This window comes from Eretmochelys imbricata, chromosome 7, assembly GCF_965152235.1.
Source record: "Eretmochelys imbricata isolate rEreImb1 chromosome 7, rEreImb1.hap1, whole genome shotgun sequence".
Taxonomy (NCBI): domain Eukaryota; kingdom Metazoa; phylum Chordata; order Testudines; family Cheloniidae; genus Eretmochelys; species Eretmochelys imbricata.
This window is the reverse complement of record NC_135578.1, coordinates 48,186,718-48,200,497: the sequence shown is the minus strand read 5'-3', so window position 1 is coordinate 48,200,497 and position 13,780 is coordinate 48,186,718. Positions and strand designations below refer to the sequence as shown.

General features: G+C 51.2%; 1 protein-coding gene across 3 annotated transcripts; it reads left to right on the top strand.

Moving 5' to 3' along the window:
• Positions 1–91: 91 nt before the first annotated feature.
• CYB561D2 (cytochrome b561 family member D2) lies at positions 92–13,255 on the top strand. 3 transcript variants are annotated; one of them, XM_077822460.1, is made up of 4 exons: positions 92–162; positions 3,342–3,668; positions 8,190–8,227; positions 10,272–13,255. In XM_077822460.1, exons 2-4 carry the CDS (start codon positions 3,542–3,544, stop codon positions 10,773–10,775), a joined length of 669 nt encoding a protein of 222 aa, XP_077678586.1. In that variant the 5' UTR covers positions 92–162; positions 3,342–3,541; the 3' UTR covers positions 10,776–13,255. The 3 variants fall into 3 exon arrangements, with proteins under 3 accessions (XP_077678586.1, XP_077678587.1, XP_077678588.1); XM_077822461.1 differs by lacking the exon at positions 92–162 and adding an exon at positions 342–413; XM_077822462.1 differs by lacking the exons at positions 92–162; positions 8,190–8,227 and having other exon boundaries at positions 3,559–3,668.
• Positions 13,256–13,780: the final 525 nt, after the last annotated feature.

Sequence of the window (13,780 nt, the reverse complement as noted above, 5' to 3'; positions counted from 1 at the left end):
GTGGGTCTTACGGATTATAGACAGAAAAGTTTAGCCACTCAGAGGCGCTAGTAGGCGGGTCAATATAATGAGGGACAGCAGAACCCACCCAATCAGGAGGTGGGGGTAGTTTTTCCTGCTTGTCTCGCCGAGTTCTCGCAGATGCTGGTGCCCGAGGATCAGGTGAGGCTCCCTGAGCCCGCGGCAGCCCGCGCCCAGAGGCGGGGGAGCCTCTCCCCCCATGCGGGACCCTCCTCCGCTGCGCTGAGGGGCTGGCAGCAGGGGCCCGGCAGTGGGCGGGGCTCGGGGCATGCAGCCCTCCCCGTCGCAGGGCCGGCCAGCAATGCCCTCAGGCCCGTGCGGGGCTGGTGAGGAGCCGGGCGGCCTGGGGCGCGTTGAAACGCCCGGACTCGCGGCTGCTTCCCGCCCGCCAGGTGCTGGGTGTCCTGTGGTCATGCCCCGTGCGGTGACGCTGACCGGGTCGCTCTCCCGCCACAGAGCAGGTCCCCGAAGCGGCTCTCTGGTGCCGTTGCCGGGTCCGCTCGGGGGCAGCTGCGGGAAGGGCTGGTGAATGGGAGGCCTCTGCTCTCCTTCCACTCCGGGTGCAGCGCTCTCCCTGGCCCACGCAACGTGTGGGTCGCCCCTGCATAGGATGGGCTTGCACAGGAGGCGAGGCTGTGTGCCTGTGTCATCTTAACCCGAGCGCTGCATGGCACACGTCGCGTGGGCCCGAGCGGGCCTCTGGCTTTGCAGTTACTGGAGATCTGTTCATCTAGCACAGGGGTGGGCAAACTCTTTGGCCCGAGGGCCACATCGGGGTGTGAAACTGTATGGAGGGCCGGGTAGGGAAGGCTGTGCCTCCCCAAACAGCCTGGTCCCCACCCCCGATCCGCCCCCTCCCACTTCCCACCCCCTGACTGCCCCCCTCAGAACTCCCCACCCATCCAACCCCCCCCGCGCCTTGTCCCCTAAGTGCCCCCTCCCGGGACCCCCTGCCCCCAACCACCCCCTGGGACTCCACACCCTATCTAACCCCCCGCCCCGACCTCACCCCTCTATCCAACCACTCCCTGTCCCCTGACTGCCCTCTGGGACCCCCTGCCCCTTATCCAATGCCCCGGCCCCCTTACCGTGCCACTCAGAGCAGCATGTCTGGGAGCTGCACTGCCCAGCGAGAGCCAGAGACGCTGTTGCGCTGCCCTGCATGAGCACAGAGCCCTGCCGCCCAGAGCGCTGCCGGTGCGGCTGCATGGCTGCGGGGGAGGGGGGACAGGAGAGGAGGGGCTGGGGGCTAGCCTCCCGGGCCAGGAGCTCAGGGGCCGGGCAGGACGGTCTCGCTGGCCGTAGTTTGCCCAACTCTGATCTAGCGTCACAAAAATAATGGCCTCTTCTTGTCCCAGCTGGGTCTGATCCTACTCTGATTTCAGGATCTGCTCCATGTGCATTTTGGAGTCACACTGCTGACTTTACAGCCCTGTCAAGCCATTTCAGGACTACAGGAAAAGGAGCCTTCTGCAGCATCAGCCGCGACTGGCTGCAGAATCTGTTTCACTGGGAGGATGTAAGAGGCAGGAAGGAGAAACCCAGCAGGTTTTCAGATTCCAGATGGAAATTGTAGCACTGACAGTTAGAAAAGTCATCTTTTAGCTTGTAAACACAGCTCCCTCCATCTGATCGTCATCATGATGATATTCCTTTTTCAGTGTCTAAATGCGCTTTGAAGCCATGTTTCAGAGAAGTAACCATGTTAGTCTGTATCCGCAAAAAGAACAGGAGTACTTGTGGTACCTTAGAGACTAACACATTTATTTGGGCATAAGTTTTTGTGGGCTAAAGCCCGCTTCATCAGATGCAGTGATACAAGCTTTCTTGCTTGGCTGGAGCACCAAGCCTGCATGGCAGTGGGTGAGATGACCTGTGTATTAACTCCTCTCTGGAATGATTTACACTTTTGCATATTCTAAATCAGAGGTGGACAAACTATGGCCCGCAGGACCCTCCTGCCTGGCCCCGAGCTCCTGGCCGGGGAGGCTCATCTCCGGCCCCTCCCCTGCTGTTCCCCCCCCCAGGCAGCCTCAGCTCACTGTGCCACCGGCGCAATGCTCTGGGTGGGGGGACGCTGCGAGCTCCTGGGGCAGCGCAGCTGCAGAGCCCGGCCTGACCCGGCGCTCTGTGCTGCACAGCTGTAGCGCTGCCAGGCACCGGTGCTCCAGGCAGCGCGGTAAGGGGACGGGGGGGTTGGATAGAGGCCAGGAAAGTTCAAGGGGGTGGTCAGGGGCCGGGGATAGGGGTTGGGGCAGTCAGAGGGTGGGAAACAGGGGGGTTGAATGGGGGCAGGGGTCCCGGGAGGACAGTCAGGAAGGAGAGGAGGGGTTGGATGGGGCGGTGGGGGATTGGGGAGTCCGGGGGCGACAGGGGGCGGTGGATGGGGCAGGGGTCCTCTGGGGGCCGTCAGGGAACGGGGGTTTCGATGGGCTAGGAGTCCCGGGGGAGTCATCAGGGGGCGAGAAGCGGGGGGGTCGGATAGGGGTTGGGGGCCAGGCCATGCCTGGCTGTTTGGGGAGGCACAGCCTCCCCAACCGGCCCTCCATACAATTTTGGAAACCCGATGTGGCCCTCAGGCCAAAAACGTTTGCCCGCCCTTGTTCTAAATACACACTGCCACTGTTGTGCAGCGCATGGGGCACCGATCTGTGTTCAATAGACAGAAATGTGATAGCACCATAATTGCCTTGCAGTGGTATAATATATCGGCTTGCATCTTTGTCTCCATTATCCTTCCTCTGTTGGATGAAATAGAGCTGATCTGCTCCAGCTAGGTGTATCAATTTCTTCTACTTGTCGAGCTCCTCTTGATCTCGTCTGAATCTTTGGAACAAAGGGCCGTGTGTTGATGCTCCATGTTCAATCAGCTGATTCCCACAGAATTGTTATAACATCCCCGTAAACCAAGCCGTTCTCTCTTGTCTATCAACAGCACAGTGACAAAGTTCAATGCTTTTAAAGTCAGTCCCACTAGCTCCTTCCAGGCTGAGCTGTTCAGCATGTGCCCTCCTGCATGGCATTCATATTGTTTTGTTGTTGATGCATATTTCTTTCAGCGGCACATCTGACATTTTTCCAATCATGTGGAAAGACCTGCCCCACCCTGCTAGGGGCCTGAACACTTCCCATTGCTTATGAGTGAGTGAACAAGCAGCCAGTATCTGCAGTTTATAAACTGCCTTGGCAAACTTCAGGAGTCTCATCCTCCAGATTCACTGGTGGGATCTTGTATGAGCCCTCTGTGGTATAATGATAATTTCCACCCCTTGTTGTTCTTTGGGACTTAACTTTATTTTTCTCATTTTTCTGCTTTCTAGTTAATCCGTGGATGTCTAGGAAGGACAGCAGTGAATTTCTTGCTTTAAGTCAGGAATGGTCTATGGTGCTTCCTTGCTGGATCTCTCCCTTGCCTGGATGTCTTGGGAAAGCTAATACCTACTAGACAGCCTGTGTAGCCAGTGGGAGTTGAATGGTGTAAGCACTGCTGCTGTGGGGCGGAAGACAGGCTCATCTCACAATGGCTCTGACCATCGAGACAGAGTCACGGATCTACCGCTCCCTGCGAGCCGTCTCCGGCATCACTGCCCACCTTGTCTCACTTGGATTCACCATCTTTGTGGCCGTACTGGCCAGACCTGGGTCAAGTAAGTAGAAGCCAGTGCGGGGCAGAGCTACTGGACAGCATCCATGAATAAATACATGTGTGGGATCAATCTTAGTGCTTCTGAAAGTGATGGACAGGATAGTGCCAGAGGATGCATGCAGACCTTATGTAAACTCCCCAGGCACCTCTGCCACCCCTGTGGCTATTTGAATCCTGCCCCTCTCTGCCAGCACACATTAATCCTGACCTGCAGCATCCTACCTAAAGCTTCTGCTATTCCGGTTGTGGGGCTCCCGCTCAGCCAATGCTCCTCATTCGCGGTCTGCTGCATTCCCAGCTACCTATCGCTAGGCCTTTTGCAATCACAGATTCCTACTCCTTCTCTTGGCTGTTTTTATAATGTGGAGGATGAGATTCCCCAGCCCCACTTTCAGTGATGACTGAAGAGGTATGTTACAAACAAGTGGATCACCCCGCTGCCTTCCTTCAACCATAATGGTTTTGCTGACAACCATTGCACTGTCAATTTATGGGTTTAAAGGTAGAGGAGGCCTGGGATTATTTTAAATTAAAGCTGCAGAAGCTATCGGAAGCCTGCATCCCAAGAAAGGGGAAAAAATTCATAGGCAGGAGTTGTAGACCAAGCTGGATGAGCAAGCATCTTAGAGAGGTAATTAAGAAAAAGCAGAAAGCATATAGGGAGTGGAAGAAGGGAGGGATCAGTAAGGCAAGCTACCTTATTGAGGTCAGAATATGTAGGGATAAAGTGAGACAGGCTAAAAGTCAAGTAGAGTTGGACCTTGCAAAGGGAATTAAAACCAATAGTAAAAGGTTCTATAGTCATATAAATAGGAAGAAAACAAAGAAAGAAGAAGTGGGACCGCTAAAAACTGAGGATGGAGTGGAGGTCAAGGATAATCTAGGCATGGCCCAATATCTAAACAAATACTTTGCCTCAGTCTTTAATAAGACTAAAGAGGATCTTAGGGATAATGGTAGCATGATAAATGGGAATGAGGATATGGAGGTAGACATCACCATATCTGAGGTAGAAGCGAAACTCAAACAGCTTAATGGGACTAAATCGGGGGGCCCAGATAATCTTCATCCAAGAATATTAAAAGAATTGGCACAAGAAATTGCAAGCCCATTAGCAAGAATTTTTAATGAATCTGTAAACTCAGGGGTTGTACCGTATGATTGGAGGATTGCTAACATAGTTCCTATTTTTAAGAAAGGGAAAAAAAGTGATCCAAGTAATTATAGGCCTGTTAGTTTGACATCTGTAGTATGCAAGGTCTTGGAAAAAATTTTGAAGGAGAAGGTAGTTAAGGACATTGAAGTCAATGGTAAATGGGACAAAATACAACATGGTTTTACAAAAGGTAGATCGTGCCAAACCAACCTGATCTCCTTCTTTGAGAAAGTAACAGATTTTTTAGATAAAGGAAACGCAGTGGATCTAATTTACTTAGATTTTAGTAAGGCGTTTGATACGGTGCCACATGGGGAATTATTAGTTAAATTGGATAAGATGGGCATCAATAGGAATATTGAAAGGTGGATAGGGAATTGGTTAAAGGGGAGACTACAACGGGTCCTACTGAAAGGTGAACTGTCAAGTTGGAGGGAGGTTACCAGTGGAGTTCCTCAGGGATCGGTTTTGGGACCAATCTTATTTAATCTTTTTATTACTGACCTGGGCACAAAAAGTGGGAGTGTGCTAATAAAGTTTGCAGATGATACAAAGCTGGGAGGTATTGCTAATTTAGAGAAGGACAGGGATACCCTACAGGAGGATCTGGATGACCTTGTAAACTGGAGTAATAGGAATAGGATGAAATTTAATAGTGAGAAGTGTAAGGTCATGCATTTAGGGATTAATAACAAGAATTTTAGTTATAAGCTAGGGACGCATCAACTAGAAGTAACGGAGGAGGAAAAGGACCTTGGAGTATTGGTTGATCATAGGATGACTATGAGCTGCCAATGTGATATGGCTGTGAAAAAAGCTAATGTCATCTTGGGATGCATCAGGAGAGGTATTTCCAGTAGGGATAAGGAGGTTTTAGTACCGTTATATAAGGCACTGGTGATACCTCACCTGGAGTACTGTGTGCAGTTCTGGTCTCCCATGTTTAAGAAGGATGAATTCAAACTGGAACAGGTACAGAGAAGGGCTACTAGGATGATCCGAGGAATGGAAAACTTGTCTTATGAAAGGAGACTCAGGGAGCTTGGCTTGTTTAGCCTAACTAAAAGAAGGCTGAGGGGAGATATGATTGCTCTCTATAAATATATCAGAGGGATAAATACCAGAGAGGGAGAGGAATTATTTAAACTCAGTACCAATGTGGACACAAGAACAAATGGATATAAACTGGCCACTAGGAAATTTAGATTAGAAATTAGACGAAGGTTTCTAACCATCAGAGGAGTGAAGTTTTGGAATAGCCTTCCGAGGGAAGTAGTGGGGGCAAAAGATCTATCTTGCTTTAAGATTAAACTCGATAAGTTTATGGAGGAGATGGTATGATGGGATAACATGGTTTTGGTAATTAAATATTCATGGTAAATAGGCCCAATGGCCTGTGATGGGTTTTAGATGGGGTAAGATCCAAGTTACCTGGGAAAGAATTTTCTGTAGTATCTGGCTGATGAATCTTGCCCATATGCTCAGGGTTTAGCTGATCGCCATATTTGGGGTCGGGAAGGAATTTTCCTCCAGGGCAGATTGGAAGAGGCCCTGGAGGTTTTTCGCCTTCCTCTGTAGCATGGGGCACGGGTCACTTGCTGGAGGATTCTCTGCTCCTTGAGGTCTTTAAACTACAATTTGAGGACTTCAATAGCACAGATATAGGTGTGAGGTTTTTTTTGTAAGAGTGGTGGGTGAAATTCTGTGGCCTGCGTTGTGCAGGAGGTCAGACTAGATGATCATAATGGTCCCTTCTGACCTAAATATCTATGAATCTATGAATCTATGAATTTAAAATAAAGAGTTTAAAATAGTCCCCATCTGCCCCTTGGTCCCCCAGGGCCTGTTTTTGCAGATCTGGTCAAATTTCACAGTGTGGTTCCCTGGGTGGAAAAAACCACCCAAAGCGTGAAAGTGATGAGACACATGTGCTGTCAAAGGAATTAAACAAACTGAAAACACAGTAAAAACAACAAGGAGTCCTTGTGGCACCTTCGAGACTAACACATTTATTTGGGCATAAGCTTTCGTGGGCTAAAACCCACTTCATCAGATGCATGGAGTGGAAAATACAGTAGGCAGGCATAAATACACAGCACATGAAAAGATGGGAGTTGCCTTATCAAGGGGGGGTGGGGTCAGTGCTAACGAGCCAATTCAATTAAGGTGGAAGTGGGCTATTCTCAACAGTTGACAAAAAGGGGTGAATACCAAGGGAGGAAAAATCATTTTTGTAGTGCTAATGAGGTCAATGTAAACAAGGTGGCCGTTGTGATATATGCCATCATGTGCCAGCAATGCCCCTCTGCCATGCACATTGGCCAAACCGGACAGTCTCTATGCAAAAGAATAAATGGACACAAATCAGACATCAAGAATTAGAACATTCAAAAACCAGTAGGAGAGCACTTCAGTCTCCCTGGACACTCAATAACAGACTTAAAAGTGGCCATTCTTCAACAAAAAAAACTTCAAAAACAGACTCCAATGAGAAACTGCAGAAGTGGAATTAATTTTCAAACTGAACACCATCAAATTAGGTCTGAATAAAGACTGGAAGTGGATGGGTCACTACAAAAACTAATTTTCCCCATGCTGATACTCACACCTTCTTGTTAACTGTTTGAAATGGGCCACCTTGATTACATTGGCCTCATTAGCACTACAAAAATGATTTTTCCTCCCTTGGTATTCACCCCTTTTTGTCAACTGTTGAGAATAGCCTACTTCCACCTTAAGTGAATTGGTTCGTTAGCACTGACCCCACCCCCCCCTTGATAAGGCAACTCCCATCTTTTCATGTGCTGTGTATTTATACCTCCCTACTGTATTTTCCACTCCATGCATCTGATGAAGTGGGTTTTAGCTCATGAGAGCTTCTGCCCAAATAAATTTTAGTCTCTAAAGTGCCACAAGGACTTCTCTTTTTTGCTGATACAGACTAACACTCTGAAACCTGAAAACACAGTGTGTTTCTTTCTAATCAATTTCAGTTATAATCTGTCTAGTTAAGGCACTTATGGCTTCCACTGCTGTAGTACCTGAGTGCCTCACAATCCTTCATGTTATTCCCACAACACCCCACCAGCCAGATGAGGCACAGAGCAAGAGTGACTTGCTGTTGGTCATGCAGGAAATCCATGGCAGAGCAGGGGATTAAAGTCAGGTTTCCCAAATGCCAGGCTAGCGCAGTGACCCCTGGACTATCCGATCTTAGGTGGCTGCATGTGCTAATGGTGGGTTAAAACACAGAGTGATTTTTGAGGTGATACCTCTAGCAGGATATGTTTTTCAGCAATACGTTAGTTTTTGGCACACCGGATGGCTAGTCTGAAAGGGCTCATTCCTCTCTCTGTTTCATTCCAGGCTTGTTCTCTTGGCATCCTTTCTTAATGTCGCTTGCGGTAAGTCGGACAAAAGAGCTCCATGTTACCTGCCTCCTTCCCTGTAATCTATGCTCCAGTAGCCAGTGGTAACTGCACCCTCTCGGGGCCTGGGGTTGCTCACAATGGACGCAGTGCAGTGTTGCCCTGCATCTCATCACATCGTTGTAGTGCGTAGCGGGTGTAAAATGTTGGTGAGTCAGAATGGCAGCATTATCTACCCACTTTGCACTGGCTTGAATGATAACACAAGGCACCGGTGGTGCTTGGAATCCCACTTAGCTGATTTCCCACCCCTTGTCCTCGCTCTCCCAGGCTGGAACCAAATCTGTTTAGCTCTTCAAGCATCTCTTCCTCTCTCAGCCAGGCTCCTGAGGAGTTCAGGGCTAGTGGGCTAAGTCTGGTCCAGGCACCTGGCCAGGTGTGGTAGGCTGATGGCTGCAAGCAAGTTCTAAACCACACGTTCTTTGCCAGCATGGAGAGAAAAATTGTAACCAATGAGGACACTATTCACTCTAATTTTTCCCACCCATATGTGAAATGAATTGTTATGGGCACCAGTATGGAGGTGTTGTGTGACACATCACCTCCATATTGGTGCACATAACAAAGTTCATGTGGTGGGGGTGGGGCCAAGGGGTTCGGAGTGTGGGAGGGGGCTCAAGGCTGGGGCAGAGGGTTTGGGTGCAGGGAGTGGAGGTTGGTGAGGGCTCCGGCTGGGGGTGCAGGCTCTGGGGTGTGGCTAGGGATGAGGGGCTCAGGGCTGGGGCAGAGGGTTGGGGTGCGGGGGGGGTGAGGGCTCTGGGCTGGAGCCGGGGATGAAGGGTGTAGGGTGCAGGCTGTCCTGGGGCTACAGTGGGGAGAGAGGACTCCCCGCAGCAGTACCTGGTCTGCGGGGGAGAGGCACTTCTCCCCGCCACAGCAGGTCCAGGGCTGGGTTGGGGCAGGGGAAGGGGCACCTTTCCTCTGGCCGCAGCAGGTTCTGGGCTGGGCTGGGGCCAGGGGGAAGAGACGCCTCTCCCTGCTGTAGTCCTGAGCGCCTGTACGGTGCTTAATAGGCTGCTGCACGGCCGCACAGCTTAGAGGGAACTTACATTGGAGGCTCAGGACTCTGCACACTTGCAAAACTTCCGCCCTAAATATTCTAGCATTACAACCTCTAGTTACCATTTCTACAGCCAGCACTGCGTGCAGCCTCTGACAGGGAGGCCTCGTAAAACCAACAGAACTAACCTGCATGTCTTAGCCAGCTCTTCTTTCTTATGTGGCCTTTTCCTGGGCACATTTTGCATCACTCAACAGCCACCTGCTGCAGGGGGGAGTTGGAAAGGCTGGTGGTAATGCTGTAGTATATGAGAGTTGTAGGGGGGTGGGAGCAGTGGGTTACATCCCGTGTTAGTGGGAGATGCCTAATTCAGAGCCATGATATTGAGGAATGTAACAGAGCCTGCGGAGACCAGCTGTACTGAATCTGTGTATCTTAAGCACTTATCACCTTAGTGTCTGGGCCCCGTATGGCCATGAATGTATTTCCCCTCCCAGCTCCCCTGTGAGATAGGGGACAGATGGGGAACTGAGTCCCAGAGGGACTAAGGACCATGTTCTTAAAGGTATTTAGACACCTAACTCCCATTTAAATCAATAGGAGTTAGATGACTTTAAAAATATGGCCCTAAATGACTTGCCCCAGGTCACGCAGGAAGTGCCTGGTGGAACAGGAAATTGAACTGGGATCTCCAAGCCCTGGACTAGCCCCCTACTCACTGGATCATCCTTCCCTGGGTGCCCACACAGTACTGGCTACTCTCCCAAAGCCCTGTCTCATTGTGCTGCAGGGCTCAGTGTAAAACCTGAACCGACCTCTCAGGAGGGAGGCAACCGTTCCTTTGGTTGTTCCAAAGTCTTGGTTGGCTATTGGGAGGGGCCGTCTCCAGGATGTGATGCTAAGGGTGAGGACAGTTCTCTGGCTTCCGTGGGGCTGGGGAGAGAAAACACCACTGCCAGCATTAGCCTGACTGCTGCTGTGTCGTGTCCATGACGAGCTTTTTCCCTTTGTCCCCCTCAGTTCTCCTTTTTGATGACGGAAGCCCTGCTGGTCTTCTCCCCAGAGAGCTCACTGCTCCGCTCCTTCTCTCGCAAAGCCAAGGTCCGCTTCCACTGGGCCCTGCAGCTGCTGGTCCTCCTCTGTGCCCTGCTGGGCCTGGCCATCATCAGCTACAACAAATACCTTAATGGCAAGGCCCACTTTGTCACCTGGCACGGCCTGACGGGGTTGCTGACCGTGCTATACGCCAGCATGCAGTGCACAGGCGGCGTTGTTCTCCTCTACCCCAAGCTGATGAAGAACTGGACGCTGGCCAAGCTCAAGGTCTACCATGCCACATCGGGGCTGGTGGGTTACCTCTTGGGCTGTGCCAGTTTGATGCTGGCCATGTGCTCCTTGTGGTTTACCACCGCAGTGACTGGTCTTTCCTGGTACCTGTCAGTGCTGTGCCCCATTCTCACCAGCCTAGTTATCATGAACCAGGTGAGCAATGCTTATCTCTACCGCAAAAGGATCCAGCCCTGAGGTACCACGCTGAAACCAATCTTCCCTGGGAATGCTGAAGGTGCCAAGCACTGTCCCTGGGGCATTGGACCCGGGAAGTCACCTGCATAGGGTTTCTCTGGAGCTAGCTTTCTAACTAACTCTCTATTTTTAATACTGGAAATGTCTGTAGCATTGTGCCCACTCCATGAAGTTGCTCTTCCCTGAAGGCCAAGCAGCCCTGGGCAGGGTGGTATAGTTGCCATCAGCCACAGTGTGTGTGACGGACAGCAGCAATTTAGCTCATACGTGCTTTGGTGCTGAACGGTTTCCCAGCCACATGCAGGTCTAGTAGCTGGAACAGCTGGATGCTCATCAGCGGAGCCCCGTATGAACTACTCCACGCGCAGACTCCGTACAACCAGAGGCGAAAGGATTGAAGCTGGAATTCAGAGCTGCTTCCCCTGGGTGGGCTCAGCACTAGTGCAGACTGTTCTCATTGATACAGCACCAGGGCTGTATGGCAGGAATTTGTTATATTCCTTTGTGATTAGGCAGGTCTGGAATGTTCCCTTCCCCCTCCTCTTTTAGGAGTAAAGAGCAGTAGTTCCTAGCAATGAGCAAATCTGCAGGGAGGGCTACCCCAGGTCCACACCCCTAATCCAGAAGGAGGCGCTGCAGTGCAGAGAAGAGGGGATCATAGGAGTAGAGATGGGTCAGGCACCAGCTGCCCTTGAGTAACACTGAGCCCTCTGCCATGGGCGGGGGAGTCTGCCTTGGAGAAAGTGTAGGGGCACAGGCCTGGAAGGGCCACAGCTGCCTTCTCCCATGGGCAGAGGAGCCTTTCAGGCACCCCCAGGAGATTCTCCAAAGTAAAGCTAATTGATGGTTGTTTCAGCACACCTTGGTGAAGTTTTGAGGCTGAGGGAATGAAGGTTGAGTAGTAACTAAGGAGCAGCCTTGGAGCAGAGGGGCCTGGGATCTCTATGAGCAAGACTAGAGCCGAGTGAAGCCAAGGAGAACACCTTGCCTGAGCTAGGGCTGCCCTGGGTGGGTGAGGTTCACACTGGGCAACCTTAGCATGGCTCTCCTGGTAGAGCATGGGCTGGAAATCCAAGCTCTGGGAGTGGCAGAGCCATTCACCACCTTCCTGTGCACTTCAACTTTGGCTGCTCCTTAAAGCCACTCTGAGTGGAGCCGGCCAAGGGCCTTAGTCTCTGTGCTCTCTGTAGAGCAGGGCTCCAGCCTTGTAGCAGTTGGGACCAGCTGCCAAAGAGGGATCTCCCCACTGTGCCATTTGGGCAGCTCAGCTCTGCGGGGCTGGAACTGTTGCCCAGATGGTTTGGAGGGGATGGGAAGCTGGGACCTTCTCCATGGAAGGTCGGAGACTTGAGGGCATGCTCTCTTGCTTCCTAGAGTACCTTCCATCCAGGGATCTCACAGCACTTTGCAGCCTCCAATCAGTCGTTCCCACACACCTCATGGAGCAGTCAGTATTGTCCACCCCATTGTACAGCTGGGGAAACTGAGAAGGAAGTGACTTGTCCAAGGTCTCACAAGGAGCTAGTGGGCAGATCTGGGAATCAAGCCCAGCTCCTGAGTTTTATGCACCATCCTCTCCACACTGTTCCTCTGACAGCCTCCTGGGCAAAGCTCAGGCCTACTGTTCCCTTCCTTGTGGTATGTGGGTGTGAGAGCAGCAGGCCTGCCCCCATTGTGTGTGTTACTGGGACACAGTCCTGTTGTATGTACTGTAGTGTATTTAGCCATATCATGTGGGAAAGGGCCACAGCCTCCAGGTCACTGAGAGATTGGGAGGGGGGACATATTGCACACCCGGTGCTATGGCCCGCAGGCACTGCCTGTCTTCTGAGGAAGGGGAGAAACGAGTTGGACTGAACCCTCTGTGCCTGGCAGGGAGGAAAGGACTTGGCTCCAAGAATGAGGGTACTATAGACTTTGGAAGCAACTCCTGGTTTTATGCCTCTTGGGTAAAAGAACAAATGTTGGGTTAGGCCCTCCAAGGTCCAGCCCTTCTCTGGGAGAAGTCTGGGGCACATGGGCTTGACTAGGGCTCAATTCCATCACAGCAGATGGGGGCCCTTCCTCGTGCCTGGAATAGCCCTGGTGAGGATTCCTAAAGGTGCACAATGGTGCTCTGCCACGTTAGCTGTTGTGCAGTCCTCTTGGCCATTGCGTGAGCATGGAATGATCCTGGCAGCCCATTCACCTTTATGTTGCACTGACACATTCCTTCTGCTAAAGGGAGAGGGAGGAAGTGCCCCTCCTCTCTGTTAGCGAGATATGAGCAGCCTTGGTTCAGGATGCAGCCCTGTGGACTTTGCAGTGTGTGCAGCTCTCCTCCCTGGTTAAATGACACCCCCACCTCCACCCCGCTAGCAGCGAGCTCCTACCAACTGTAAAAGGTGCAGAAAGGGTTTGGAATACTTGTGGCACCTTAGAGACTAACAAATTTATTTGAGCATAAGCTTTTGTGAGTTACAGCCCACTTCATCGGCTGCATGCATTTTTTTTCCACTGCATGCATCCAGTGAAGTGAGCTGTAGCTCACGAAAGCTTATGCTCAAATAAATTTGTTAGTCTCTAAGGTGCCACAAGTACTCCTTTTCTTTTTGCGGATACAGACTAATACAGCTGCTACTCTGAAACCAGAAAGGGTTTGACTCCTGCTGGAGCCCAAGGAAGCTGCAGCCAGCCTCAGCAGCTGTTTCAATCCTCTTACTGAGGTGCATCATGTTCCCTCTGGGGGGCAGGGGAAGTGGGAGCAGAGCCTACTCAAGGAATATTAAGCTGGAGCCAGAGGTTTTTTTAATTAAAGATTTCAAGCAGCTGCAGCCTTGTCAGCTTTGTGCCACTTTTTGTTTTAATTGCCTCGTTATCCACTAAGTTCCTGCTGAGAGAACAGAGGAATCCTCTTTGATGGATGCTTTTAACATGCAGCAGGGAGCATTTATCACCACAGGGTAAGAACAGCTCCCTGTGCCTAGGGATCCTACCCCTAAGCAGCTGATGGGAAGGAAGCAGGC